Below are 27355 nucleotides of genomic sequence, written 5' to 3' on the forward strand. Positions count from 1 at the left end.
CGCCCCGCCTCATCATCTCATGACCAGGGCTTCATTAGCGCGATTTGCACAGCAAGTAGGTCTATCGCGTGTTTGCATTGACCTAACATGTAAATCACTCGCGCTTGACGCGCCATTCGCGTTTGGTCTGAACACAACATAACGTTACTGTGAAATTACCACATCAAACATGACGTGCTAACATGTATGCAGCTACGAAGCCGCCGGGTTTGCTTCAGGGAAAATTTATTTTTAGGAAGCTTCCAAATGGAAACATCGACAAGACTAAGGTTGTTTGCACCTTGTTCAATGTGGAATTGGTTTACTGTACGGAATTGGTTTATATACAGCTGGTTTCAAAAAAAAAAACTTTCTCTCAACAGGTAGTGGTCTAGCTTTAGTTGAATCCAGTAACTTTGTATTGGCACTTAATGTATTATGGCTCCTGTATGACATATCGCTTGTTGCTCCCTAACTCTTTGTAAGTCGCTTTGGATAAAAGCGTCTGCTAAATGACTAAATGTAAATGTACTGTAGGAGTTCTTCCGGTCTCAAGTACCACCTAAACGCAAAGCATCCCTTAGCTAATGCGGAACTAAACACAAGTTCATCTTATTGAACATAATTTAATTTTCATCACAAATTATCATAGTAGAACAGCTTTCTTAAGCTGTTTGTGATTCATTTTGGAAACAGGAGATGAGCCCCTAGTCTAATGCGCCACCTGGCTTGAGAAACACATATTCTGAATGCCTTCGTCAGAATTCAAATGAGCCATTTTAATCTAGATTAATCTAGTTTAATTCCAAGATTAATCTAGCCGAAGGCATTCAGAATATGTGTGCTACCCAAATAATGACTAAAAGTAAGTCTTTGAGAACGGGTTACTCAAGCCAGGTGGCGCATTAGGCCAGGGGCTCATTTCCTGTTTCAAAAATACATCACAAACTGCTTGAGATAGCTGTTCTACTATGATAATTGGTGATGAAAATTAAATTATGTTCAACAAGATGCAGGGGCGATTCTAGACTTTTCATTTTAGGGGGGATCAGCCCCCAATAAGGGTATGATTAAAATGATTAATTAATTACTAACCTTATTGCTATCCACTATTTCATTGTATTCCTTGTATTTCATGTATGGGAGTAGGAGTACTGACTGAGCCATATACAACACTGTACATTTTTTTTTAAACTTTTAGATGTGACCAGTCACTAGAAAATTTGAGTTGGGTGTGTAGATTCTTTTTTACAATGAAGACTTCTTGTTTCATTATTTACTATACAAAATCAAGTTCACACGTTTCCAGTACAAACACAAGATTTTACTGTTTGCTTTTCTATGTTCACATAGTAACCATAGATAACAATTTTTTCTGACAAAATAAAATAAACTTTTAACCAGAAAATAACATATAAGCCATAAACTTTGACTATCCATATCAGCAATATAAACAACACAGGTATGAGGCTGAACAATGGATTAAGTGGGGGCTGTGGTTAACTATCAGAAGGAATGAAAAAAACAAGTGAACATGAAGCAGGTTGTGAAACACAGGGACAAAGTTTTTACAGCCCAGTTACTGATCTTTCATTGGGAGCATCAACCTGTGTCTTCTCTCCTTAAGAGTAGCAAACCTGTTTATAATTTTATCATGGTCCAATTGCTCAACTACATCTTTCTCAATGCCCATAACTGCCAGTTGATGGAGCCTGCTCTGACCCATTGTTCTCCTTAGCCAGTTGCGGAGACGACGAAGAGCACTGAAAGACCTCTCGCACGAACAGCTGCTAACAGGTACAGTGAGGGCAACCTGGATGACAGATTTCAGTGATGGAAACATTTCGGAATCCAGCAGGTTATACAGTGAAACCATGTCCTGTGGAGCTGAACCAGCCTGCTTTTTCGAATCAAAAAGTGCCTTGCTAACATGACTTCCTCTGTCTTCAAATTAATGTTGTAGTGGTGAGCTAGTTCTTCTAAATCTGGCTCAGACAGGAAGTTTTCGGACACTGGACTACATGCTTGAATACCTTGAAGCAATGCAGCATTTACAGCAGAAAAACGGTTCTCCAGTTCAGTTATCATTCTATCCAGACATGGATATAGTAACTTTGTTTTGACTTGTTCGGCATCTGTGCTGATTCTCCTACGTGCACCATAAGTTGTTTCAACAACAAAATCCTCCATCCTTTTTTTCTTCTGTCTCTGGGTAGAAAGTTGCTCCTCATCTACAATGTGATTATCTTCACACACTGCCTTTGATTTAGCATATATATCTGCAGCAGTGGAATCACTACGTTTCTGCTTTAAGGAGTCACACACAGCATCTTTGTATGCCACTGCTTGGGGAAGGTCAATGGTCTCTTTTTGGAGATATTTGTGCAAGCCTGCCACTACAGACAGGAGGTCCTTGAAAAGAGTCAACAAATATACAAATGAGAATTTGCAGATTTTTGTTTTCAACCCCACTGCAGTAGCTGTATTGATGGCAGAGAGGCAATCAATGATGGCAGGAAATTTTTCAAGCACAGCATTCACTGATCGAAGCTGGCAGGCCCACCGTTTGTTGGACAGCTGCACCAGTTCACATGGTTGCAATCCTAATTTTGTTTAAGCTTCTTTAAACTTGTGGTGGCTGACCAGGGAAACACTAAACAATGAATACAGACTTTCCAGCAGGCTAAAGAACACTGCAGCCTCCGTAATCCCTCTGCAGGTGTGGCACAATACGAGATTCAACTCATGGGCATAACAGTGAACATATATAGCCTCAGGGTGCCTCTCCCTGAAAAGAGATTGAACACCTCCAGCTGCTCCACTCATAGCTGCTGCTCCATCGTATGTCTGAGCAACACACTTCAATTGAGCAATTCCTTCTTCTTGTAATTTTCCCTCTAATGCTTCTGTTATTGACTTTGCTTCGAAACTTCTCAGCTCTGTCAGGGACAGGAATCTCTCTTTAACTGATCCCTCAGTGACATACCTCACACAAATTGCTAGCTGTTCAGTGTGTCCATCTCTGGCCTCGTCTGCCATAATGGCAAACATTTTTGACTCACGCATTTCTTTGATAAAAGTTGCTGTCACCTCTTTCGAGCAACACTCTATCATTTCATTCTGACTGACAGGGGAGAGGTAGGTGCTGTTTGATGGGGGTGTGTAATGCTGCAAGAAAGGATCAAACTTCTGCAAAAGCCCCATGCATTCCAAGAAGTTGCACTTATTATGACTTTCTGCTGTTTCATCATGACCCCTTAATGGTAACCCTTGCTTCCCCAACATGCAGGTCACAGCCGCAACACGTCGCATATACTCCCTTCTTTGTCTAATTTCATCAGCATTTGCTGATTCAATCTGCTGTATAACATTTCCCTGTAATCCACTAGCCTTGTAACTTTTCCAGGAGACAATACAATCCTTGTAGGCAGTGGCGTCACTAGGCCCTTTTTAGGAGGGCTTCAGCCCCCCTAAACTTCTGCCCAGCCCCCCTAAAAAAATATTAGATTCATTAATTTGTGATCGCTTCAGTCCCCTTTAAAAACTAATTTGAAACGGCGGCGCGATGCGTCAAGTTTCGGCTCCTCCCCTGATCTAAGTCTGCATGGATTCAGCGCGTTATTCAATCCGCAGGGGCGCCGAGCGGAGCAAACATCAGAGAGTACAAGGTGTGTGTGTGTGCATTTATTGATAGATTGCTATGATATGACATGTGCATCGGTGCAGTTCTTGTAATTGCAGTTTACATAATGTTACTGGACCAATACACGGTTCGGTTTCTCATCCAATACCTGTACGTCTTCGCTGCGTTCACCTTCAGCCCTTATCGCAGTGTGATAGTTGTTTTATCTTCCAACAAAAATGAAGCGAATAACACCCATGAAAACATTCTTTAGAAAACGATCATGATTTATTTTAATTTACTTTTTAAAATTTCAAACATATTAAGGTGTATCTCGGCATTACATTATGCAGCCATCCACAGAAATGGTTAAATACACACATCATTGCCTGAAAGCAACAAATGGCATAGAGAGAGAAACATCATGTGGAGTTATTTTGTTTTGTGTTATTAAATACATTTTATTGTTAAGTAATAATGCATCATTAGTGTAACATGATACATTAGAGTAAGAGTAGAGTAAAGGGATTTGTGTTTTATATTAAGTAATTGATTTATAGAAGTGGCAAATTGATAATTCATGTTGTTACTTTTAATGAAACGTGTGTACTTGTGTTTGTACAGTGAATAATGAATCAGGAAGTCTTCATTGTAAAAAAATCTACATTCCCAACTCAAATGTTCTAGTGACTGGTCACAAACTTAATGTTTCATTTTTTTTTACAGTGTTGTATATGGGTCAGTCAGTACTCCTACTCCCATATATGAAATACAGGGAATACACTGAAATAGTGAATAGCAATAAGGTTAGTAGTAAACAACCCTACCCTAATAGTCAAATAATATTTTTTTAATCATACCCTTATTGGGGGCTGAGCCCCCCTAAAATGAGAATCCTAGAATCGCCCCTGCTTGTAGGACTGAGTCCCCTCATGTTTGTGAAATGCTTTGAGTGCCTTTTTCCAGTCTTTGTATCCACTACTCACAAATACTTCATGCTTCAAGTTTTTACCAAAAACACGGCAAGCAAAGCAGTAGGCAGAATCTGTCTTCGGTGAGTACTCAAGCCAAGCAAAGTTTCTAAGCCAAAGATCTCCTGGGGATAATAGGTCATTTTGCCTGTTTTGGGTCTGTGTCCTTTTCAGTCAAACTGATCTAAAGGTGCAGCTGCTGTCTGTGCTTCATCTGACATTTCTTTCTCTGTATGTCTGTCCTCTCTCTCCTGACTCATGTCATCCTCTTCTTCATGCTCTCTCTTTCCCTGTACTGTGACAATCACATACAAATAGGAGTTTGGTTTTTGAAGAAATCTTAACTTCGTTTGTATTTATTAACTGAACAGACAAATTATCCAAAACATCTCTGTTCACTTTCTTACCTGGATCATGATCTTGCCCTTTCTCTGTTGTGCCTTCTTCAATCTGCTCTTCCTCCACTTCATTCTCTTTTTGCACTGACTTTTCTGAGAAACCAAAACATTCATTTCAGTTCAGTTGACTGAAAGACAATTAATAATTTCTTGTTGAGTGTCAATAATGTCAGGACATTCATGTTTATCCTTTGACGATACCACTGCTTTTTCTTTTGAAATGTACGTGGAAATTGGCAGACAATTAAAACAACATAAGGGTTCAATGACAGCATATTGGGAACACAGTGGTATTGTGTGTGAGAGGCTGTCTACGTTCTATTCTCACCTGACTGTTGCTCATTTACAGACCAACTCCTGCACGACAGGGAAAAAATTGTGTATCCATCTACAATCAAATATATATATATATTTTTTTAAGCTTTTTAGCCTTTATAAATAAACAATACAGTTTGTTATATATCAAGTAACCCCCTGAAAATGTATTTCATTTAAAATCATTTAATTGTAATTGTCTATTTGCAATATGTTTAATCTGTTCTATATTTATTTCTATTCATTAAAATTAACAACATGGATTATCAATTTGCCACTTGTATAAATCAATTACTTAAAATAAAACACAAATCCCTTTACTCTACTCTTTCTCTTATGTATCATGATACACTAATGATTCATTATTACTCAATACAAAAAAAATATTTAATAAAACAAAACAAAATGATGTTTCTCCCTCTGTGCCATTTGCTTTCAGGCTAATATGTGAATTTAACCATTTCCGTGCATGGATGCATAATGTAATGCCGAGATACACAATAATATGTTTTCAATTTTAAAAACTAAATTAAAATAAATCATGATCGTTTTCTAAAGAATGTTTTCATGGGTGTTAATAGCTTAATTTTTGTTGGAAGAAAAAACAACTATCACACTGTGATAAGGGCTGAAGGTGAACGCAGCGGAGACGTACAGGTATTGGATGAGAAAGCGAACAGTGTATTGGTCCAGTAACATTATGTAAAGTGCAATTACAACAACTGCACCGATGCACATGTCATATCATAACAATCTATCAATAAATTCACGCGCACACACGCATACGCAACGCGCACACGCACACACACACCTTGTACTCTATGATGTTCGCTCCGCTCGGAGCCCCTGCGGATTGAATAACGCGCTTCATCCATTCAGACTTAGATCAGGGGAGGAGCCGAAACTTGACGCAGCGCGCCGCCGTTTCAAATTAGTTCTTTTACGACCCTGACAAGATGTACTTGTCACGTTTGATGTGGTAATTTCACAGTAACGTTATGTTGTGTTCAGACCAAACGCTAATGGCGCGTCAAGGGCGAAAGATTTACATGTAGAGTCAATGCAAAGACGCGACAGACCTACTTGCTGCGCGAATGAAGCCCTGGTTATGCATACATGCCAACCCTCCCGATTTTTCCGGGAGACTCCCGAATTTCAAAGCCCCTCCCGAAAATCTCCCGGGCCGACCTTTCTCCCGATTTCCACCCGGACAACAATATTGCTACACCATCCGTCAGTGGGCGCCGTTTCAGACCGAACAAAAATACAGGTTACACCTCGAAGTCAAGCGCGGCAAATTCAGAACGGAAAAAGAAGCAGAAGAAGGGGAAAAGGAAGAAAGAAGAGACATGGCGAATAAAAAGAGAAAATATGCCTGCAAATTCCTAACTGAATGGAAAAAAGAATTCACGTTCATACAAGACAGCCCGAAGGGGAAGGGATATGCTGCCTGCAAATTTTGTAGATCAGACTTCTCCATTGAACACGTTGGCCGAACGGATTTAATTACACACATAGGGTCAGAAAAGCACGAGGCCGCGGCAATGCAGCACCGGTCACAGCCCAGTATTTTGGGCCATCTTTCCAAAGCATTGCACCTTCAAATACAACCATCAGTAGAGGAGTGTTGTTGTTATAGTACATATGTATGTATAAATTATGTACAAATAAATGAATTATATTCTTCTTTACGTTTGTTTGTGTGTGTGATTATATATGAGGCGACCCCCCCCCCCCCCCCTTTTAAATATCTCCCTAATTCTGGAGAAGGGGGAGTCTGCAGACCTGGAGCATGCAGTTTTACGCCCCTGCAGTTTTACGCCCTGTGCAGTTTTAGGACCCTGTTGTTCCTTATTTCTCCAGTAGGGGTTCGCTGTTCATTATGAACCACCAGAACAGACCTAACAGATAACTTCATCGTCTATCGGGAGTTAGAGGTATGGTTAATAATCGTTTTTGTTACTAAGAATTGGTCCAACAATGCATCGTTTTTTGACGATTAATTGATATTGTTATGAATTAATTTAAACATCTTAACATATATATAATATAGATATTGGTGAGTGTAATTTAAACTCAAAGACAATACAATTAATACTTATTGGCCACCAGGTCAATGTTGTCTCTGGATCAGCCTTAGCTAACCACGTGTAGGCCAACTCGATATCTCTTACTCATTCTCATATTTATTTTCTTTATAATTTATTCTCATTTTGTCTCCGTAGTCAATGCGAGTTGGCCTGTCCTGGTATTCTTCTGACCCTGTCAACTTGCATTATATATTATATATAAACCATTTCAGTTTAGCTTCACACATACTCAAGTTTTTTTTTTAAATAAAAAAATCAATAATTGAGCACCAACAACCACAAACATGTTCAAACTCAAATTGAAAACATAAGTCCCATATGGATCTTGATTTGAGTGGTTAAAGAGATGATCCCATTATCTATTCTAAATACAATATACCTCTTGATATTTTCCATTTTATATTTCAATTTAATGATCTGGATTAAATTGTATGAGCACCCTATGTGGGTTTTATCACGTTTGTGATTGTTAGTGATCAATTAATCCATCTTGTTTTCTTAATAGTAGTTGTTGGCTGGCTAATTAATCTCATTGATCTCGTTTGTAATAATACTTGGAAATAATTAAACAAATATTAAATGATCATGCAGTTGTACTGTCGTGTTATTTGAAGGTAACTTTATAACATGCCTATACATTCACAACAAACACTCAAGTCTTATATATATATATATTTGTATATAACTAGGCCACATTATATTATATATTATTTTTGTACTAAGTATCTGATCCAACTGTGTGTATTATTAATTTTTCAATTCACTAAAACACTTTGCACTTGCAATTGCAAATCAATTGTCTCCTCTAAACTGTGTATTAAGACCGTTAGTAGATATCTACAAATATTTTAAACTGTTCTGCATTTCGTTACATTGTCAACAAAAAATAATGGTAACTAAAGATATTTGGTTAGCAGTTTGATTCATATTTTACTTTGTCAATCAACTCCCCCTACTGGAGAAATAAGGAACAGCAGGGGCGTAAAACTGCCGGGCGTAAAACTGCATGCTCCAGGTCTGCAGACTCCCCATATAGGAATTCTGAGGTCTCAAGGTTGGCAAGTATGTGGTTATGAGATGACGAGGCGGCGCGAAACAGTGCAATTCAGCTAGGTATACATCCACACCAAAATATCCAAGTGAAAGTCATCATAGCTTGCGTAGTATAGACCCAGCGCCCAACCCAACTTTGAGAATAGATTAACGGCGACATTTTTTTTATCGCGCGTTAAGAGTCTCACGTTAATGCAGCACGTTAACGCCGATAACGGCCCACCACTAATATATATATACACACCTACTTATTGGCTATAAAACAATTACCATGGCAATCGCAATAATTCCAAACGCAATCAGTATAGGAATTAAATGAACCTGAACCTGCTTTGTACAGTTCAATCGACGTGTTCAGCCACTCACGTCTGTACTCTCAACAGACTTTCCGAAAAGCCCGCTCACAGTGACGTGCACGAGAACAAAGCGCGTTATTGCGCAAGATTAAAAAAGCTGTGCTCGAGCACAAAGCGCATTCTCGACCGAATTTACGTTCTTTGCGTAGAGAATTGTCAACGGTGACAACAGCGCCTACTGCCTTCACAAAATATCACGGGTTACAGCAAATTTTGTAACACCTGTTCTTATTAGCGATATAGGCAGTTGCATGGGGCCTCCGTGGCCACTAGGGGGGCCCTTCCGTGCGTGAAAATTTAATTTACTTGCTCCTTGTCTCAGTGTCAATCATCATGTGCGTTAGCTTTAAACTGTGCACAGATTAAAAATGAAAAGGGAGCACTATCAGTCTGGTGCAGAGAAGAGGAAGAAGAGGAAAGAAGATGAGCAAAGAAAGGATCAAGAAAAGGGTAATTGTTCAATTAAAAATGTAATCAATTTTAACAAGACACAGTCAATAAAACATTGTTGAAAATAAGCTGTGTGTAGTTGTTAACGTTCTGTACAAGGACTATCCGCTCAGTAAACATACTATATGGAGTTTTATTTTGAAATAAAATATGCTTAATGTGTATTGTGCGGGTTAGTGTGGCAGGGGACAGAATAATTTGAACAATGTGTGTGTGTCGTGTGTTTGTCTCCGTGCGTGCGTGCGTGTGTTTTGCACCTTAGGGGCACTTTTTAAGTTTTCGAAAGAATACATTTAGAGCATTTTTGAAAATGCAGGTCAGTTAAATAACTTTCTTATTAGATTAGATTAGATTCAACTTTATTGTCATTACACATATACAAGTACAGTGTAACGAAATGGAGTTATAGAACTCACTTAACTGAAATACAACTAAAATAGCCTTTTTATATTAATAATACTACATGTACAAATATTTATTAGTAAAACATATTATAAAAAATATTAAAATGAACACAAAAATACTAAATTATCATAATGAGTGATCAAATTTACTTCTGTTTTTCTTTTTCTTCTCTTTTTTTACTCACATTTTTAATTAATTTTATTGCTGTTTTATTCTTTCTTTAAATCTGATTTGTGATCTTAAATAATTTGCATTTTAAAGATACGTCTTATTTCTCTTCATCAATAATTTATGTAAAGCACTTTGAATTGCCCTTGTGTATGAAATGTGCTATATAAAAAAACTTGCCTTGTCTTTAACTTGCTTAGGATGCACTTACTCTATTAACGAATTGTTCAAGACAACTCGGATTTCGGGAATTTCCGGACTCAAATCCAGAAGTAAACGTTTTATAGCACGAAATGACATGAATAAACTTTTTTTGTAAACTTTTTTAACACATTAAAATCAAATTGTTTTGTCTATCTTTATCATGCCCTGAAGCCGCGTGATTGACAGGAATGAATTGATCTCGGATATAATATCCGATGTCTGAGTTTACACATTCATGACATACGTGAAAACATCACCTCGTAAGGTAAACACCTCTAGGTGTTAATCAAGGGGTAACTTACGAGACCAGACAGACTGTGTAATAGACAAAAACCAGACAGACAAGGTAAACATGACTAGGGCTATACAATAAATAATCACAAATGGGTTGGGTTGGTACAAATAATTAACAAAGTAGGGGGGCAAACAAGAATACATATGGGGAAGTCCAGTGGGGGCGGGGCAGTCATAGCCCGGGGTGGTGCTAAGGAGCACGAAGCCCCTGGGGGCTTGACAGGGGAAGTCCATGGGGGACAGCCTTGGCTGCCGACTGGAATGCCGGCTGGACAGGACTTGGCACCGGCTGGAAGGCCGGCTGGACGGCACTTGGTGCCGGCTGGAACACAGAGTGGATCGGCGGCTGAGCAGCGCCCTATGGCGTCTGGGCAGGACTCGGCACCACCGGTTGCTGGAACGGAATGGGTGCTGGTTGCTGGATCAGACTGGGTGCCGGTTGCTGGACCGCACTGTGACATCGGGTACAAAGGGGACACAGGATCTCTGGACTCTGAACCACCGGAACTGGATCCACCGGACTTGGGACCTCCGGAGCTGATTCAGGCTGCTGCACCGACAGGCATGCCAGCAGCCTCGGCCTGGACGATCTTCCATGCTCCTTCTTTCTCCCTCTCTGGTCGATCGGGCCCACGGCTGATTCAGCCGGGCCCGTGGGGGACCGAGGGAGTACTGGGTAGGAGGATTTCAGAGACGTCGTCCCAGAGTCTCTCCTCCCCCACTCGCTTCGGACTCCACCAGAGGGACCGGAGGCCATGGAGCTCAAGCCAGCGGGAACTGAGTTCCCCCTGGTAGCGGCTGCCAGGACGAGATCCTCCGCAGCATTCGACGGGGGCGGAAGTCCCAAGTGGAACTTTACCCCCAGGATCGCTCCGGTTGATCACGTACCTGACCATATCCGTAAACCCAAGGGGAGCCAGCAGCCTCTTCTCCGGCGGTGTGAGGCGCCGAGTGAGGCAGCAGTAGAAAATCGTCTTTAACTCCGCCTCGCCAAACTCGGTTACCTCCGCTGAGAATGCCCTGACGAACTCCTGGTCACCGCAATTCCCCTGGCAAAAATCCAAGCAGCAAGTGGGCTTGGTGAGACCGTGAGGACGACGCCGCATTGTCCATGCTGCCTACTGGGTTCAATGTGGTGTCGGCCATTCTGTCATGAAACAGCAAGGAGAAGAACCCAGATGCAGGCAGCGGTACGGGGTAACAAAAGACTTTAATAAAACAGAAAACAAAAACTCACAAGGGGGTAAAACAAGACACGATAACAATAACAATGACAAGTACACATGCAGGAACAATACTTACAACACTTAATACTAACAAAGACTTAATACAATACTTGACAAGACTACGGACTGACTTTGTGGGAAGAGACATTGATTACAGGACATGGAAAGAACACAATGACCGACACAGGACAATGAAACATGAGGATTTATAGGGGAGCAAATCAACAGGGAACAGGTGTGAGGCATGAACTGATTAACAAGCAAGGGACAAAAGGGCGGGAAACACAGACGAGACACGAGAAAGCACACTGCAAGCCAATATATAGCCATGTCTTTCTCACACAAAACCCAAGGCAATGGCATGACTCCACCGCAAGACCAAGAATAAACATGACATGATGGTGGAATCATGACAGGAATTATACTGTTAATAACTCTAGAACTTTGTTTGACACACAATGCATTGGGACCTACAGTGAGAACTTGTAAAATGTTAAAACAGTACATTTCTGTAGAATTTTGCTGTAGAAACTGCAGCAATTTGTTACAGTGAAGGCAAATTGTGTATTACAGTCATGTTTTTGTGATTTGTTATTTGTGACTTCGGAGTCCTCTTGACATACAACACCTTACTCTTCCCGGATCAAGGAGCTCATTTAGATGCTAAAATTGTTGGTGAAATAAAAAATGTGAAGTCATAAAATTAGGACAGACGCCACTATTATTTTTTTAGAGTTTCTACCAAACTGGTAACTTAGAAGATACTTTTACCCTTGAGATGTTTTGTGGAAACAAGTCCTGAGCTCTACTCTACCTTTTCATCTGTACTTCATATAGATTTTAATCAAATGACCGTGAATGAGAGGCCCAACACACTCTGAATGATATGAGGAACTGAAGGACTTTAGCTAATGAGCGTGAATTAAAAGCTAATCTGTTCTGCTCTTTCGGCATCAAAATGTGTTTGTATTGTACTAATTCAATGCATCTGCTCTTTTCAAACAGATCCAGACACAGAAGAGATGTCTCGTTCATCTAAGCGTTCTGTAAGTAATAAGGAATTTTGCATAATATTGTTATAATCAGACTTGGCCACAGTAACCCACAGCTCCACATTTTCACCTGTCACTTAAATCTGGTTGCAGACTTCATTTTTTGTAATCGGTCTCCTTAATTTCAGAATAAAACATTCATTGAGAAGAAGCTTGGTTCGGCTCTAAGATTCTTTCGCCGGAACAGAGGTAGAGACAAGTCCTCTCTCTTGTTATCAGGGTTGGTAGGGTTGCTATAGGCTATCTTTTGTTTTGGAAACGTCACTACCTGTCTGTCAATTACATCACTGGTGGATGTGTATTTAGCCGATTTTGGTGTTGGATTGAAATGGAGAAGATGGGACACTGACTTTCTTTGTTTTATTCAAACAAGTGCTTACTTTTCTTTCTGTTGATGAGTTACAAAAGCAAAGCGAATGGTTTGATTCAATTTCAAAGTGAAATGATGGTTTTATGTAAGAAGTTGAATGTGGTTGAATGAAATAAGGGACATGCAGGGGCGCCGCCAGGAATTTTGGGCCCCATGACCAAAAAGTAAAATTGGGCCCCCTCTGCGCAGCTCTTGTCACCACATCTCTAGGACTGAACTGTCCCATCAAAAGCTTTTCATAACTCAAATTAAAGGCTTGCAACTGTCTTGCTTCTTATAGTTCAGTACTTGTACGGGTACAATATTTACTGCTGGTGATTTGTACATGCATGCAAGTCTATTATGCAGTTCACTATTTGATGCAAGATTAGAAGCAACCATACAAACATTTGCTGTCTCAATGTATTTTTTTGTAAAATTTGACCAAATGGAAAATTATCTTAACAAAATTATTAGGGTTATTATAGTACTAAACGTTTCCCTGCACTGATTAAATGGTGATTAAATGTAGGCTAACACTAGACTTTTTGCTCTCCTGTAGCTCAGTGGTACGAGCATTGCGTTAACAATGTAATGTTGGGGGTTCGATCCCAGGGGATTGCACATACCTAAGTATAAATGTATAGGTTAATGCAATGTAAGTCGCTTTGGATAAAATCATCTGCCAAATGCATAAATGTAAATGCTTTGCTACCTATCTTATTTCACTATGGACATTAAGCCAACCGGTTAATATCACTCACAGACTATAGTCTAGCGGTTCTCAACTCGGCCCGCGAGATCCATTTTCCTGCAGGGGTTATCCCCGACTCTGATATAAAGCACCTAAACAAGCTAATCAGCGTCGTTACAATGGATGCGTTCAATTTAATGCGGCGCAGCGCAAATCTATCATAGTATAACATTTAACTACCGCAAAAGAGATTCTGCAAATTGCGCGGTTCCCATTTTAATCGCTTTCGCGGTACTTTAATGCGATATGCCAAACAATCTGCGCAACCCAACATTAGGGTTAGGGTTGAACTCGGCTGGAAAGTGGATCTCGCGGTGAAAAACTGGGTAACAGTTTGACACCCATTCCTTTGTCTTTCCTCTCTCTCTTATCTCTCTTTCCTTTTTTGAAAACTTAAAACCAGATTTTGATTAGGGAGCATTGTCGTCACTGTAGTTCTGGCGCATCTACTGACTGCAACTAAACACCGTCACTGAGAGCGCTAAGGCAGGACCAAACCATTTCATTCAGAAACAGGGGGATGGTCGGTCATTATGAATGTTTACTTTTTGGTCAATGGGAATTTTTAACTTTTACATGCAAAAACCAAGAGTTAATTGTATTATTATATAAATATATATAATGAATGATGATGGTTTGATAATATTATATTAGTTTTTTCATATTTTGGGGCCCCTGTCAGTCATGGGCCCTTGGAATCGTCCTAACTTTCCCCCCCTATATGGCGCCCATGGGGACATGAGACTTCAGGAAGTTCAATTCAGGGAGTAATAGGAAGTAACGGAAACAAGTTCTACGAAAGTGTGGCGAGTCACCCCTAGCGCCATCAGCTTCGCCATTGGATCAAAGCAAGGTAACAAGGCGCAGCTGTCGGTCGTCAAAGGCTCATCTCAGCCGTCATAAATGCAGGTCTCACAGGAAGCACAACAAGCTACGACTCCATGCGGCCAAGGACCGACGCATGTTGCAACGTTGCTACGTTGCCTTTGCACATGGGACACGAGGGAATCCACAGGCACGAGGAACAAGATGGACACGTAGGAACATGACTCACCGCCCCACAGTAGAGCACCAAACTACGGAGGCTCGCTTACTCTGAGCAGCCATAGCCCGCTCCCCAGCCACCAAAGCCCCGCTGCCCAGCCGCCCCGACCTGTCTCCCTGTGGTCTCCCAGCCGGTCCCGTCCGGCCGTATATGTGCACCTGGGCTTTTTTGGGGGTAGGCCATCTGGGTGGGAGAGCCCGATAGGTGCTCTCCAGAGCGACCGGTGCAATTCAGCCTCCCGAGGGGCCGGCGCCCTCCAGGCCTTCCGAGCCGGGTATATCGTCCTGGAGGCCCTCCCACCTTGTGTTGTGTTCCCTGCACCAGCCTCCAGGATGCCCAACCCCCCCTTCCCCACTTGGTACTGTTAAGGCGCGAGGACGCGCCTCTTGGATGGGGGGTTAAGGTCACAGCTGTTTTGGTTTGTTTTTTCGATTTGTGTCTGATTTCTTCAGTAGTTAATTAGTCCCTCACCTGTTTCAGTGTTCCTTTGATTGCGTTTTCACTTGTATTTAAGCCCTTTGTTTCCCTCACTTTGATGTCGGTTACTGTTTAATGTTAACGTGTGTTTTCTCCTGGTTTTCATTTGTGGATTTATTATTATAAATATTATAAGTACTTTTTGGTTCATATCCCGTTGTCTTGTGCTTGTGTGTTCCCGCTACACGTGACAATGTGTCAGGATGACACACCTTTTTTTGCTTTAATTGTTATTGATCGTGTCACATCATTATAGCTATTCTGTGTGCTGTTATACTCTTTTCAGAGCACATCTATAAAACACCATTAAGATCAGGAACTGTACTCATTGGACCTAAATAGATATTGTTTCAAGGTTTACCACCAGTCAATTGTGGTTTCAAATATGTTTTTTTTTATTATATTGTTGTTATATATTATCTTTTTATATATCTTTTTTTGACAGATGACTGAGAAGAAGAGGCCCATCACTGTGTTTGTGACTGTACTGTGGAAATGTAGGACTTTAGTGGGGGGAATTAAAAACTAATCTGTTCTGCTCCTTCAGCATCAAAATGTGTTGGTATTGCACTCACTCAATGCATCTGCTCTTTTTAAACAGGGCCAGACACAGAAGACATGTCTTGGTCATTTACTCCTTCTGTAAGTAATAAGGAATTTTGCATAATATTGTTATAATCAGACTTGGTCACAGCTCCACATTTTCAGCTGTCATTTAAATCTGGTTGTACACTTCATTTTTTGTAATCTGTCTCCATATTTTCAGAATAAAACATTCACTGACAAGAAGGTTGGTACGTCCCTAAGATTATCACGGTGGAAGACAGGTAACGACACGTTCTCTCTCTTTTAATCAGGGTTGGGAGGTTGGCTTTAAAAATGTATACCGGTACAGTTACAAATTACTTAAAAAAATTCACTTTGCAGCTGTGCTCCATACAGTACAGATTTTGAGAGAATGGCCCGGGAAAGGGCCCCAATCTCCGTTTATCTGCACTGAAAAACTTGAGGACTTAGGACTTTTTTATCTGCCTTAGTCTTGTTATCCTCACCATAATATATTTGCCATGAAAATGTCCCGCGTGTTTCAATGATCGTAGCCCAGGGCTCAGTTATCACTCTCCCCCCCACTGTTTTATTTGCTGATGATTATCATAGTGTATACATTTTTTTGATAAATGCAAAATAACAAGAACACCTGTTCCTGTGGATGATGTCAGCATGCCCACAGTGATTGGCTAATAGAGGATGGGTCTCTTTCAGTGATATAACCTCTGTTATCATGTATCATGGTGTTGCAATATTGAAACAAATTATTTTACAAAAAAAAGTTGTAATATGTAATATTTTAATAAATATTGAAAAAAAAATGTTGCCATATTGAAATAAAGATTTTAAATGTTGGCTAAGTGTCATAAATTAATTAAGGACTGTATGTTCAGGTAATTGTCAGTCTCATGCTGATTATAAACAATTAGCGGATATTAGCTGCCTTTTAATGAACAGAATAGAATAATCACAGCTATAAGTAATGTACCATCACAATCAGGCCAATTCCTTTTGTAAGCATGTTGTTTAAGGGCAAATTGACTAATCGGTAGCACCGGGAGAATTCCCGGTGGGCCGGTCTGTTTTTTTGGCCGCGAGGGCCGGTGTTGTCATGGCACGGTTGAAATGTGGTTGCTGCTGTCCCTAGGCTGCCTGCACTCACAGCAGCCCAAATCTTTTTACTTAATCTTTTTTCGAAGCCCCACTCAGAGCGCAGCTTGCAGGTTAATGATGACGTGATTATCTTTTGACTCCTGGCGCCGCCCCACGACAGCGGCACTGCAAGTTGCTCAAAATAAAAAATGTCAGAAATATAAATGGATAACAGAAAGCGCAAAGGCGGCGCTGAAAAGGCCAGAATAAAATAAAAGCTCTGGAAACTGACGCGGCCAAATGTTCTAAGCTGACCACATTTTCTCTAAACAAATGAAGACGAGACGGCCGGTGATCTAACGTTAAGGTAGTTAGGACTAGGAGCACTGCAAGATGCTAGCGGCCATGCAAAAGAAAATTGTCTGTAAACCACCGTTAATGTATCAAACTTTTTCTTGTAGCTTTTCAGCAGCAGCCACCTCCAGTCTGGTTTGCTGATAACAGTGATGAAGAGCCAGGCTCAGTCACATTACCAAGCTCCAGTAATGAGCCCAATACACCAGAATGGGCAGGTAGGATTGTCATTCAGAAAAACTAGCAATGAAGAGCCCTGAAAAATACCATGAGATAATGAATGATATTTGTGGTAACAGAAATAAATGTTTAAAATTATATTTAGTGTCAGAAGCAGAGCCAGGACCCCGTTGTTTCATGCCAGAGACTCTCACTGTGAAAGACATAGCAGGTAAGCTGTTGTTGTACCACAGTCACAGTGTGTGTGAATAAGCAAACATGATGACTGCAAAAAATGCTTTTCTTACTTATTATTTTTGACTTGTTTCCAGTTCAAATATATAAATATTCGTAATTCAAAATACATTTACTAGACAAGTGAAATGGCAAAATAAATTATGTCTTGTTTTCTGAAAAAACACCTAAAAATGTTTTTGCTTAAAACAAGCTAAATCTTAATTCAAACGGTAACACAATTATTTTTCTTCCCCATTGACAGATACTGTATGCTAGCTTGTTTTAAGCAAAAAATCACTAAGTTTTGAGTTTTTTTTTTTCAGAAAAAAGACATATTTTCTTATGCCGTTTTACTTGTTTTGTAAATGTATCTTGATTTAAGATTTTTTTGATATTTGGACAGGAAACGAGACAAAAATAGGGGAAGTTAGATACTTTTAGCCTTGAGATGTTTTGTGAATACAAGTCCTGAGCTCTAAACTACCCTTTCCAGCTGTACTTCATATAGATTTTAATCCAATGACGGTGAATGAGAGGCCCATCACATTGGGACTGATCTGAGGAACTGTAGGACTTTAGCTAATGAGCGGGAATTAAAAGCTAATCCGTTCCTTCAGAATCAAAATGTGTTTGTATTGCACTAATTCAATGCATCTGCTCTTTTCAAACAGGGCCAGACACAGATGACATGTCTTGTTTATCTAGGCGTTCTGTAAGTAATAAGGAATTTTGCATAATATTGTTATAATCAGACTTGGCCACAGTAAGCCACAGCTCCACATTTTCACCTGTCACTTAAATCTGGTTGCAGACTTCATTTTTTGTAATCGGTCTCCTTAATTTCAGAATAAAACATTCACTGACAAGAAGGTTGGTTGGGCGGAACACTCACGGTGGAAGACAGGTAGAGACAAGTCCTCTCTCTTGTAATCAGGGTTGGGAGGTTGGCTTTAAAAATGTATACCGGTACAGTTACAAATGACTTAAAAAAATTCACTTTCCCAGCTAATCTTTATACAGTATAGATTTGGAGAGAATGGCCCGGAAAAAGGCCCAAATCTCTGTTTATCTGCACTGAAAAACTTGAGGACTTAGGACTTTTTCTATCTGCCTTAGTCTTGTTATCCTCACCATAATATATGGTGAGAAAATGTCCCGCGTGTTTCAAGGATCGTAGCCCAGGGCTCAGTTATCACTCTCCCTCTCAATGGTTTATTTGATGATGATTATCATGTATATACATGTGTATACATTTTTTTACTAAATGCGAAATAACAAGCACACCTGTTCATGTGGATGATGTCAGCATGCCCACAGTGATTGGCTAATAGAGGATGGGTCTCTTTCAGTGATATAACCTCTGTTATCAAGTTACATGTTACTTTTAGCCTTGAGATGTTTTGTGAATACAAGTCCTGAGCTCTAAACTACCTTTCCAGCTGTCCTTCATATAGATTTTATGCAAATGACCGAGAAGGAGAGGTCCATCACATTGTGACTGATCTGAGGAACTGTAGGACTTTAGCTGATGAGCGGGAACAAAAAGCTAATCTGTTCTGCTCTTTCAGCATCAAAATGTGTTTGTATTGCACTAATTCAATGCATCTGCTCTTTTCAAACAGGGCCAGACACAGATGACATGTCTTGTTTATCTAAGCGTTCTGTAAGTAGTCAGGAATTTTGCATAATATTGTTATAATCAGACTTGGCCACAGTAAGCCACAGCTCCACATTTTCACCTGTCATATAAATCTGTTTGCACACTTCATTTTTGTAATCTGTCTCGGTATGTTCAGAATAAAACATTCTATGGATTTGTGGAACATGGTTTGACTAAAAGATACTCACGCCAGAAGACAGGTAAAGACAAGTCCTCTCTCTTGAAATAAGGGCTGGGAGGGCTTCTTTAAAAAATGTATTCCGATACAGTCACAAATTTCTTTATAAAAAATGTAATAAGTAACGTAATCCAAGTATCACAATATAAAAGTAATGTAGTCCGAATGCCTTGGATTGCTTTGGGTCACATATGGAAATAAAGAAAAGCAACATGATTTTCAAAAATCTTTTCCTTTACAATCATTTATCATGAGTATTAATGTCAATTAGCACAATACATTATAGATGTCATATTTTTTATAGGCTATGTAGATAAAACAAGCTGAGAAGCATTTAGTAATGTTTTTTTGTTGCTGTTTTATTCATTCGAAAACATACATTTTATATAGAAATTGGTTGCACAGCACAAAAACACCTTACACTTCCACATTTTAAAAAAAATAGGCTACTTAAGCTTTGAAACATTTGTAATCCTGATAGTTATCTAATTTTTCAACAGATTGTAACACTTATCTGATTATTTAGTTTTTCATGTAACTGTAACAGATTACTTTACCAAATTTTTGTATCCTGACTATTGTAATCCTGTTACATGTTATCAGTTACTCCCTAACCCTGCTTGTAATGTACGATCTCTGCTTTAATTGAATGTTATACTAGATAATATTAAATCACCAACTGAACAACAGCAAATGCAAGTTCAGGTTATTTTTTGTAATCCAATGCAATATGTTATTTAACCTAATGTGTAAAGTAGAATAAAGAATGTTTTATTTCTAGAGTGGACAGAGGCTGTGGATCGATATAAGATGTCAATCAAGCAGAAATATATTCAGGATGAGGATCAACTCCTGGCAAAACTGTATACTGAACCTGTCATCATTCAGCAAATGATAAATGGTGGTTTTAAGAATGTTCATGTGGATGAGTTGTTTGAACCAAATTCACCATTTCATGAGTCTATCGTCATTCTTCAAGGCAATTCTGGTAGTGGCAAATCCTATACAGCACAGAAGATCTTGTTAGACTGGGCATCTGGAGAACGTTACCATGACTTTGATTTAGTTTTCTATCTAAGATGTGAAGAGCTGGTGTGTGTTAATGAGGAGATGAGCTTGTTTGAGCTCCTGAGCTGGAGTTGTAGTTTAACATCAGATCAGATCTCAGTGATCCTTGAGTATTCATCAAACAAAGTGCTTTTCCTCGTTGATGGATTTGATGAGTTTAGATTCCAGTGTAATGACTTTTACAGGTTTCATCCATCTGCGAAAGTCTTACCTGAGGTCCTTGTTTCTGCCCTGCTGAGGGGACATATCCTGCCCAGATCTACCCTGATGATCACTACTAGAACTAAAGTTCCACAGGAAACATTGTTGAAAACATCACAGCGTTTCACAAAGATAACGGGCTTTTCAGAGAAAAAGATTGAGGAGTATTTCCAGAAGTTCTTTCAGGATGAGGATCTCTTCTGGAAAGCCTATAATTCTGTGAAGGCAAATGAAACTCTGTTCACTGCCTTTTCCAGTCCTCTTATCTGCTGGATCGTCTGCACAGTTATCAGAGAAAGATTCAATGATGGTTCAGATGTAACAAGTGGTCTGGAAACAACCACATCAAAATATTTTGACTTTGTGTCCACTTTATTGGAGAATCAAGGTCACGGTTTGAGTGAGTCTGTCCTGACCCTGCTGAAGAGTCTGGGTCAGCTGGCAGAGAGAGGGCTGATGGAACAACAAGTTCTGTTTGATGAGAGAACCATAAATGAAACAGTTCAAGATCCTGTTCACAATCCATTCCTGAACAAATTCCTTTTAGAAAAAAGAATCCAGCAGGAAACAATGTACAGATTCATGCATCTCAGTTTTCAGGAGTTCTTCACAGCTCTGTATTATGTCTTACTTGATGAAGATGAGTCGCAGAAGAAAGTCAGAGAGCTGCTTCATGCAGTAGAGAGAGGATGGGCTTTGTCCTGTTGGTCTGATGCAAACTTTACAGTTGCAGATATAACAATAAGAAGATCAAAACATCTGCAGTCTGTGATTCTGTTCCTCTGGGGTTTCTGTAAGAACAAATCCATCAACTCATTCTTTGAAAAGCACAATGTGACTGTTCCTGTCAACATAGAAACCCAGCTGAAGGAATGGATCCATCAGTGTTCGCAGAGATATCAACATGAAAACATGCTCTTCATTCTTCATTGTCTCCATGAGCTTCATGACAAGAGCTTCACTGGGAAAGTTTTGGAAGGTTTGATTCTGATAGATCTGTCCAACATTTCACTAAACTGGACAGACTGCAGTGTGCTGAGGTTTTGTTTACAGTGCTGTCAACACATAAAAAACCTGAGACTCAAGATAACATCTGAAAATCTGAAGATTCTTCAGCCTGCACTGTGTAGTTGTGAAGAGCTGTGGTGAGTTAAGATGAAATGCTACATCTAATCGGAATCATTAGCACTTGATATAACATCTAAAAAATGTATTAAACACCATCACTTCTCATAGATTCATGACTATTTAGCTTATCATACATTCACTGTTAACTGAGATCTATCCATGACTTCAAATTATATCTGATGTGTGATCTTGTTAATTTTCTCTTCAAAGCTTTATGACAGATCACCTTTCAGTTCATTTTGGGGATTTAATCTCATCTCTTGGAGAAGGAAGGATACTAAAGCAACTGATGTAATACATATTTCATTGTACATTTTATGTAAATGTCTCTTAATGCTATGGAGTCTGTGAATTGCGCAAAAACTACAATACTGTTCTGCCATATATCTGCCAAGACCTGTGCTGCTGTTGTCTGTCAGCAATCTCCTCTTTGTGTACAAGAATATTCATTGATCACAAAGTTTGGGTTATTAGCAGAATCTGATTTCGTTCAAACTACTTTAGACATGTAGCCAAAGTAATCATTAGTCATATAAAATCATAAAAATACTGTAATATTATGAGTTTGGGCGTATTTGACAACACTGCAGTGGATGTTATTCAGTCAAATGTAGATTTACTGCTGTATGTAGAGTCTCATACTAAATATAGTAATGCATTTAATAAATTGAATCCGTCTATTATAATTGTTAGTATACGGGTGAGTAAAAAGTGGAGAAAAAACTACTTGGAGCAACTAATAATTGCAGCATCCAAAGATGGAGATCTCTGGTAAGAAATTATAATCATTACAAAGCTAATTTATACAACAAAAAGTTTTAACAAAATGCATTATGTATAATATTAAAACGCATTTACTTGCGTGGTTGTTTCAGGTTGTGTGTTAGTGGCTCCAAATGTACGAGTCAATCACCACTGTTGCTCTCAGAGGTAACTTTCTGCTGTTCATACTCAGAGATTTCCACTTTCGGGTGGAAGATCATTCTGCAGAGACTCAAGACATTTCCAAGGTCTGTAAACATTAAAGGCTTAAATGTTGAATGTACAAACACAAACATTTTCTTCTTCCCTATTAATATTCTTCTTGTTCTGACATCTATGGAAACCCTTAGAACCTTACTGAGAAGGCCTTAAATGATTCAAATGCACCCTATGATGTTTTTTGAATATTTTCCTTAGATTTGGATTTTTTTAATCTCATGAGATATATGAGATGGATATAATCTTTATTAAACTTTTGAAAACTTTGGTCTAATGTCAAGAGAGTGGGCTTTTGTTTCTCAAAATACTTGTATTTCTTGTCAACCACCGTTCTGCGAATGACGGAAATAAGTGCATTGATTATAGGTAAATATGTGGGAGAGCATTGCTATAACATGACTATATTGCAATATGGAGCATTTAAATATCAACATAAAATCAAAACTTACCTTAATTGATACATGTAGTTTCAAATTAAATTTTACTGTGCATGTAAAATTAGGCACATTATTGATTCACTTTGTCTGATGTTTTGGTTTGGATTGCATTTCTGTGTTGCCACATATTCAAATATTTTTCACACATTGTTTTTTCTTCAAAATGTTCCTGTGTGTTTCACCAGAGAAAGAAAAGTTTTAAAACAATATGATGTTTGAAGTGTTACTATGTTGTCTATCTGTTAAAGCAAATAAATAATAAATGTGCATTATAATTTTCAGCAATATGTCCAAAGGGACTCTGTTAGAAGTCATACAATCTGTGCCTGGTTTGAAGAAAGTCCATCTGCAGGTGGACAGCTTGAATGATAAATTGAAATCTACAATCCTTTCCATCATCCGGACCTCTCCCTGTCTCAACGAACTCAGGTAAGAAATCCATTTGCTCTTTTTTTCTAAATTACAGAGATTTATTGTGTACGTTTTTATTGTGTTTATTCGGATTCAGAATAATATAGAGTTTAATTGACCTATAATACGATGAATTAATACATAATATAGAGATGCTTACTCTAACAAGATTCAAGTTAGGGAAGGAAGGAGGCGGGAACCGGCAGACATTAAAATAAAGTTTTAATATAAATAATAACAGCCGGCGGCCCCTCACGGACGACCGCCGGCGAAATAACATAAATACAAATATAAATACAAACGTAAAACATGTTCGGGCCCGGTCCTCTCTCTCCGACGGTCCGGTCGCTCGTTGCTTTATATGCTCCCAATCTCCTACGTGACTCAAGACCGGTCTCGAACCACGGTCTTGCCCCGCCTACTCCACTACACTTACATATTCATATTTTTCACTGGTTTCTTGAGCCTCACTTAAATCCACGAGGTATGCAAAATCTTCCTTTAAGAGAGTAGAATATTTTTTTCACTATTTAAACAATGTTTTCAGATATCTAGGTAAACAAGGGGAATAGGGAGTGCAGACACATTGGCCAAAGGTATCAGATTAGGTTCGATATCAGCAGAATCTCAGGGTTGCAGTGTTGCTGCCGTAGCCAGCATAAAAAAAGGGAATTGTGCCGTCCCTAGATATTAGTATGGTAGATGATTCAGTTGTTTGATCATGTATGCATTTATATTCATGTAAAATTAGATGTGTTATCATAGAAAAGCAGAAATGTATATGCTAAACGTTTTATCCATCATTCAGGATAAATGCCACCATTTCATTTATTCCATTGATGCTAACACAGTCCCTGAAGAAATCACTGAGAAGCAATGGTTGGACCCTGACAGTGTAAGTCACATCGTAATCCAATGCACATAATACAGTCCATCTTTTAGTTTTTTTTATTTCTTTTAGTAGACATTGCTGAATAGCTAAATGAGTTTGGTTGTTCAATAAAGTAATTGAGAGTTTTTCACTGCTGTGTCCTATAGGAGGAGGAGTTCAATTTTGATTGAACGTGACCGAACAAGTTTGATAGAGGGGAAGGTGAAGACTGTTACTGTGAACAGTGAGTGTAAACTGCCTGTCAAGCAAGTACAGTAGAGGCTCAAGGGGCTCAATTTCTTGCCGAATCCAAAAATCCACCCTCAACAATTATCACTCAGCTTCAAAATTGTGGTGACACTTTGGGGCCTTGCACTGGTAAAACAAGGCTTAACAATGCAATGGTGTGATGGATGTAAAAAGTTCTCTGATTGGCCAGTTTTTTGATACTCAAGGCTTGAATTTAAAAATAATGTATTAAACATGTTTGTTAGATAGAAGAGATACCGTTGAATATACACCAGAGCAGTGGATACTACATAACATGTTTGGCTATCTTTCACATTTAAATTCTGTTTTGTTTGACAGAGGACGGGAGTTTGAATTCTGTGTCAGGTGTGTCAATGGAAGCTGAATTATATTCCACGGGTCAACCGGTGAGTAGTGTGAACTGTCCCTTAGGGTGCGTTTCCCAAACAAAACATAACCTGCTGGTTAACCATGCACCATAGTAAGATCACGATGCATCGTTTTGGAAAATTAAAGATGTAGTTACAGATCGGGCACAAATTATTTTTATTAACTGAGTGTGAGAATGATACATTAAAGCATGCATTTTAAAGTTTTTGATAAAAATTCCACTATTGCACAAACATATATTACATTTACATTTAGGCATTTGGCAGAAGCGACTTACATTGCATTAACCTATACATTTTACATGGGTATGTGCAATCCCCTGGGATCAGACCCACAAACTTGCGTTGTTAACACAATGCTCTACTTAGTTTAAATACATCAGAAGTAATTGTAATGGCACTAGCAATGCCAAGATCATGGGTTCGTTCCCAGGGGATTGCACATAGTCAGAATCAAATGTATGATACAATGCAATGTAAGTCGCTTTGGATAAAAGTGTCTGCCAATTGCATACATTTAAGTGTGATGTACTTCAAGGTAAAAGTAATTAAATAACAGTAACTATTTACTTAGTAACTAGTTGCACCCTGGAACAAAGTTGGTTCAGCAATCTAGTTGATAACATACATTGATTTTAAAGACAACGTATGTTATCCTATTTTTGTGATCTGTTGTTCTATTCCATGATATTTCATTCATTCACAAGTTTCCTCCTACGTCACTCCACCCATACATTCTCCAGGTTCCTAGAACACGTCAGATCAGACGCACTTTTCAAAAAACAGCTCTTCTATTTTCTTGACAAACTAAAATAAGTATATGATTGAATTTGTATATATTTCGAATGATGTATATTGATTGCACTGCACGTTGCTTGTTAAGTTTGCTCAAAGGCATGATGCATTAAAGTCTACACCACATAATAGTAAGGAACTATGCTTCTAACTAAAGCTCTAGACGTGTAGTTTTAACCACTCAACATTACATTGCTGCTTGCGATTGATCGTTGAAATGATTGTTTCGGGAAAAACTTGAATCGTTAGACTATAATGGAACATCCGAACTTGCGACCATAGTTGCCTATCGATGCTTTTGTGAAAAAGAAGTTTTTCTTTGTAACTTGTTGTTCACCCCCCCTCCCCCAAAAAATCAATGATCATAGATTTTATTTCATTATTTGAAATTTAAACCAACAAAAAACTATATGAACTAATTTTTGTGCTTGCATCATCACAGTTCTGAGTTTTGACTATCGTGTTAATTGAATGAAAGTGTCCAAATCTAGATTTAATGTTTAAAAGATGTAGCGGTTGTAGCTGCATGTGAAAATAAGGATGAGTTTAATTCATCAAATATGATTCTCCACCAGATCTATCAAGATCACATCCATGAAATCAGTTATTTAAAATGTCAATTTCAGTCAAGGAATTAGTTTAGCTCAAAGGAAAAAACATACAATAATCTTCATATAGTGATAAAAATTGGCCTCGAGGCAGGTAAAACATGTCTGAAAAACAAGAAACTCATCTTTAACAATGAGGCACGCTCTTAACGCAGCTATTCTATATATAGAATCGGATACTTGCTAGCTCGGTGCTGGACCAATATCCGTATGCGCATGGATGGAAATCTGGAATGGTTTCAGAATGCAGTCTGATGCAGTCAATGCGGAGCAACACTCACTAGCCTGGCGAGTCACAAGTGAGTGCTATAGCGAGACGTAATCTTCCAGTGGAACAGTAGTGGTCATACTGAGAAGCCTATATTGACAGTCATCACGGTCAGAGGCGTTCGCCTCTAAAAGTGATGTGCCGTCTGGAGCCGTAGCACTGGGGAAACACTGCTCTCCTATTGGAGAGTGCGTTACAGAGACCACATCCTACCTCTAGGGGAGGTAAAAGTTGAGAAACTGACATGGTCTCACCAGTGGGGAGAACGCATGCGTGAATATGTCAGCCCGAGTAGGGGAGACGGAGCCCAAGTGGGAGTGCCACCAGTGGGGAGACAGATTCACCAATGGGGAGATCAGGAGTGAGGGAATCAACATACGGGACTACCCTGCAGGGGAGTCACCACGCATGGGGCAATGGTCCTAGTATTGGGGTCCGTCTGAGAAGGGGCGACTCTACCAGTAATGGACTTGGTTCAAACTGACCGCTCCGCCCCGTCTGTTATCAGAATG

At 39.3% G+C, this 27355-nt stretch overlaps 1 protein-coding gene across 6 annotated transcripts in view; it reads left to right on the forward strand.

The window, feature by feature from the left end:
• nlrb5 (NOD-like receptor family B, member 5) overlaps positions 1–27355 on the forward strand; it is a 46456-nt gene that overhangs the window by 12739 nt on the left and 6362 nt on the right. For 2 of the 6 annotated variants that reach the window (XR_008906346.1, XM_056744646.1), the window contains exons 1-19: positions 9112–9234; positions 12537–12577; positions 12712–12772; positions 15810–15850; positions 15975–16035; positions 17311–17421; positions 17529–17594; positions 18271–18311; positions 18446–18503; positions 19222–19262; positions 19396–19459; positions 20219–21851; positions 22045–22125; positions 22528–22605; positions 22710–22844; positions 23535–23681; positions 24472–24558; positions 24702–24778; positions 25123–25190. Coding sequence is in view for 5 of the 6 variants with exons in the window: in XM_056744646.1 (XP_056600624.1) it covers positions 9153–9234; positions 12537–12577; positions 12712–12772; positions 15810–15850; positions 15975–16035; positions 17311–17421; positions 17529–17594; positions 18271–18311; positions 18446–18503; positions 19222–19262; positions 19396–19459; positions 20219–21851; positions 22045–22125; positions 22528–22605; positions 22710–22844; positions 23535–23681; positions 24472–24558; positions 24702–24778; positions 25123–25190 (2973 nt within the window). In the remaining variant the exon portion in view is untranslated. Of the gene's footprint in view, positions 1–9111; positions 9235–12536; positions 12578–12711; positions 12773–15653; positions 15706–15809; positions 15851–15974; positions 16036–17310; positions 17422–17528; positions 17595–18270; positions 18312–18445; positions 18504–19221; positions 19263–19395; positions 19460–20218; positions 21852–22044; positions 22126–22527; positions 22606–22709; positions 22845–23534; positions 23682–24471; positions 24559–24701; positions 24779–25122; positions 25191–27355 lie in introns of those variants that run through there. The other 4 variants (XM_056744648.1, XM_056744647.1, XM_056744650.1 and 1 more) reach the window with 4 other exon arrangements.

The sequence above is a fragment of the Triplophysa dalaica genome, chromosome 3, assembly GCF_015846415.1.
Source record: "Triplophysa dalaica isolate WHDGS20190420 chromosome 3, ASM1584641v1, whole genome shotgun sequence".
NCBI classification, from domain to species: Eukaryota; Metazoa; Chordata; class Actinopteri; order Cypriniformes; family Nemacheilidae; genus Triplophysa; species Triplophysa dalaica.